The sequence below is a fragment of the Cebus imitator genome, unplaced genomic scaffold (assembly GCF_001604975.1).
Source record: "Cebus imitator isolate Cc_AM_T3 unplaced genomic scaffold, Cebus_imitator-1.0 Scaffold15, whole genome shotgun sequence".
Lineage (NCBI taxonomy): Eukaryota > Metazoa > Chordata > Mammalia > Primates > Cebidae > Cebus > Cebus imitator.
The window spans coordinates 111612-113905 of record NW_016107330.1 but is presented as its reverse complement, the minus strand read 5'-3'; the positions used below and the strand labels follow the sequence as shown (position 1 = coordinate 113905).

Sequence of the window (2294 nt, the reverse complement as noted above, 5' to 3'; positions counted from 1 at the left end):
TTTTTTCAAATGGAGCTTCACTCTTGTTGCCCAGGCTGGAATGCAGTGGCACAGTCAGCTCACTGCAAACTCTACCACCCAGGTTCAGTCGATTCTCCTGCCTCAGTATTCTAAGTAGCTGGGATTATAGGCACATGCCACCACACCTGGCTAATTTTTGTATTTTCAGTAGAGACGGGGTTTCACCATGTTGGCCAGGCTGGTCTCAAACTCCTAACTTCAGGTGATCTGCCTGCCTCAGCCTCCCAAAGTGCTGGGATTACAGGCATGAGCCACGATGCCCGGCCTGTTGTCAGCATTTCTGACACAGGCTTCCCGCTGTTGCCTCTTAGGGTTTCTTCCTGTTCCCTTCTCCTGGCTTCCTCATCTGTTTGGCAGAAACCCGATGACCACACTTAGAATTAGATGTACAAGAAGAATGGGTAGAGCTGATCCGACAGCACAGACACCGTCCACTGCCTAAAATACACACGCTGTGAAATGCCTTCAGCATTTCCAAGCTAAACTTCCTCACAAATTTCCATTTCCTTTCTGACTTTTTATATCCGTATAAAAAGCATCGACACAAATAAGTCGTTGTGTGAACTAGCCTACTTGCACAATAACCAGCCACCGTCAGTCCCAACCCCACGGGGGTGCCCTTGCTTTCTCTCACCAGCCTCCTTGGTGATGAATTCCCCAGTCTTAGAGAGCATCTCCGGCCTCATGCATCCTCCTAGAATTCAGCACCTGTTGGGTAGGGGAGTCTCCCGACAGGCATCTCTTTTTATGTCTCTGTTCTCTTCCCCACTGGGTCCCAGTAACCCACATCCAAAAACAGCCCAAAGCCCTAGTGGAAATCCTCTTTTCTATCATTAATTTAGGTACAATCAAAATAGGAACCAAATACACAAAAATATTTACAGCTCAGCCTGCCATCAACATTCTATGCCCCCTCTCCGTGCAAACTCACTGTCCTCCTGCCACGAGAATTGGATGTTCTGTTTGTACGTCCTGCTGGCTCTACCTTCTACTTCTTGGAGGAGGCCAGAGTCTTGCTTATATCTCCTCAGTATGCCCCACCCCTAGTTTACATCCGCAAAGCAGGTTTGTACGTCTTTCAGCTCCACCCTTCCCTGGTCAATAAGCAGGTCAAACCCACCCTTCCCTAGTCAAATCCGTAATGAGTCCTCACCCACCTCCCATGTCTAAGAGACCGATTATGCAAGCAGAGAGCTGTATTGGTTTTCTGCTGCTATATCAAACTGCCAAAGACTCAGTGCTTAAAACAACACAAATTCATTCTTTTACAGCTCTAAAGGTCAGAAATTCAAAATCAGTTTCGCTGGGCTAAAGTCACGATGTGGGCAGGGCTGGCTCCTTCAGAGGCTCTGAGGGGACCATTTGTTCCCTTGCATTTTTCAGCTTCTGGTGGTCACCTGCATTCCTTGGCTCATGGCCTCTTCCTTGACTCACTCCATCCTTTGCTTCCTTTGTAGTTGCTTAGTCCCCGGTACAGCTAGGTCCAAGTTCTTATTCTACGACCAGGAAGAATAAGGCACACAGACAGTGAAAAGTGAGTAGAATAGAGTAGGATTTATTAAACAAAAGGGAAACTCTCAGCAAAGAGAGGGGTCCTGAAAGCAAGTGACCAGAAACGGGGCTGGGTTCTGTGTCTTTCATGTGGCAGAAGCCAGGAAGTCTTCTGTAGGTTTTGTTCAAATGGGAGGGGTAAAATTCCCTCCTAAAGGTGTTGCATCTGCACATGCTGGGATTGGCCAGAGTGACTCCATCTTGGTTATTACCCATGAGTGCCTAAACAAAACCCACAGGGGGGGCTAAAACCACAATACTAATGTTATGTTAATGACATTATAATAAGCTGGGTCAAGTAAAGGACATTTAGGTTGATTTGTTGCACCTGCGCCTAAGTTGGGACAGTCACTTTTGAGCAACATCCTGGCACAAGGGGAAATTCTTAACCGCATTTCTTCCCCTTAGCTGCAAAGGCAGTGTAGATGCTGTTCTGCGGTTGTTCCTTTGAACATTGCCCCTCTCTGTCCTTCTCCAAAGACTCTCCTTCTCTATCTGCCTAACCAGCCCCTAACTGCCCCCTGCCGCTTCCTCGTTTGATCTTCTTGACCTCCCTCATATTATGGTGATCACACTTAGGGTCTTCCCAGATAATTCAAGATGATCTCATCTCCAGATCCTTAATCACATCCTCAAGTCCCCTTTGCCCTGTAATGTTACATACACAGTTCCAGGGGATTAGGATGTGGACATTTTGTGGGGGGCGTTATTCAGCCTACCAC

General features: G+C 47.4%; 1 protein-coding gene across 3 annotated transcripts in view; it reads right to left on the bottom strand.

Moving 5' to 3' along the window:
- CA6 (carbonic anhydrase 6) overlaps window positions 1-1001 on the bottom strand; it is a 35993-nt gene extending 34992 nt beyond the window's left edge. For 2 of the 3 annotated variants that reach the window (XM_037729487.1, XM_037729485.1), the window contains exon 1: window positions 656-998. In XM_037729487.1, coding sequence (XP_037585415.1) covers window positions 656-707 — 52 coding nt within the window. In that variant the 5' untranslated portion in view covers window positions 708-998. Of the gene's footprint in view, window positions 1-655 lie in introns of all 3 variants that reach the window. The other variant, XM_017503379.2, reaches the window with a different exon arrangement.
- Between the last annotated feature and the right edge of the window lie 1293 nt (window positions 1002-2294).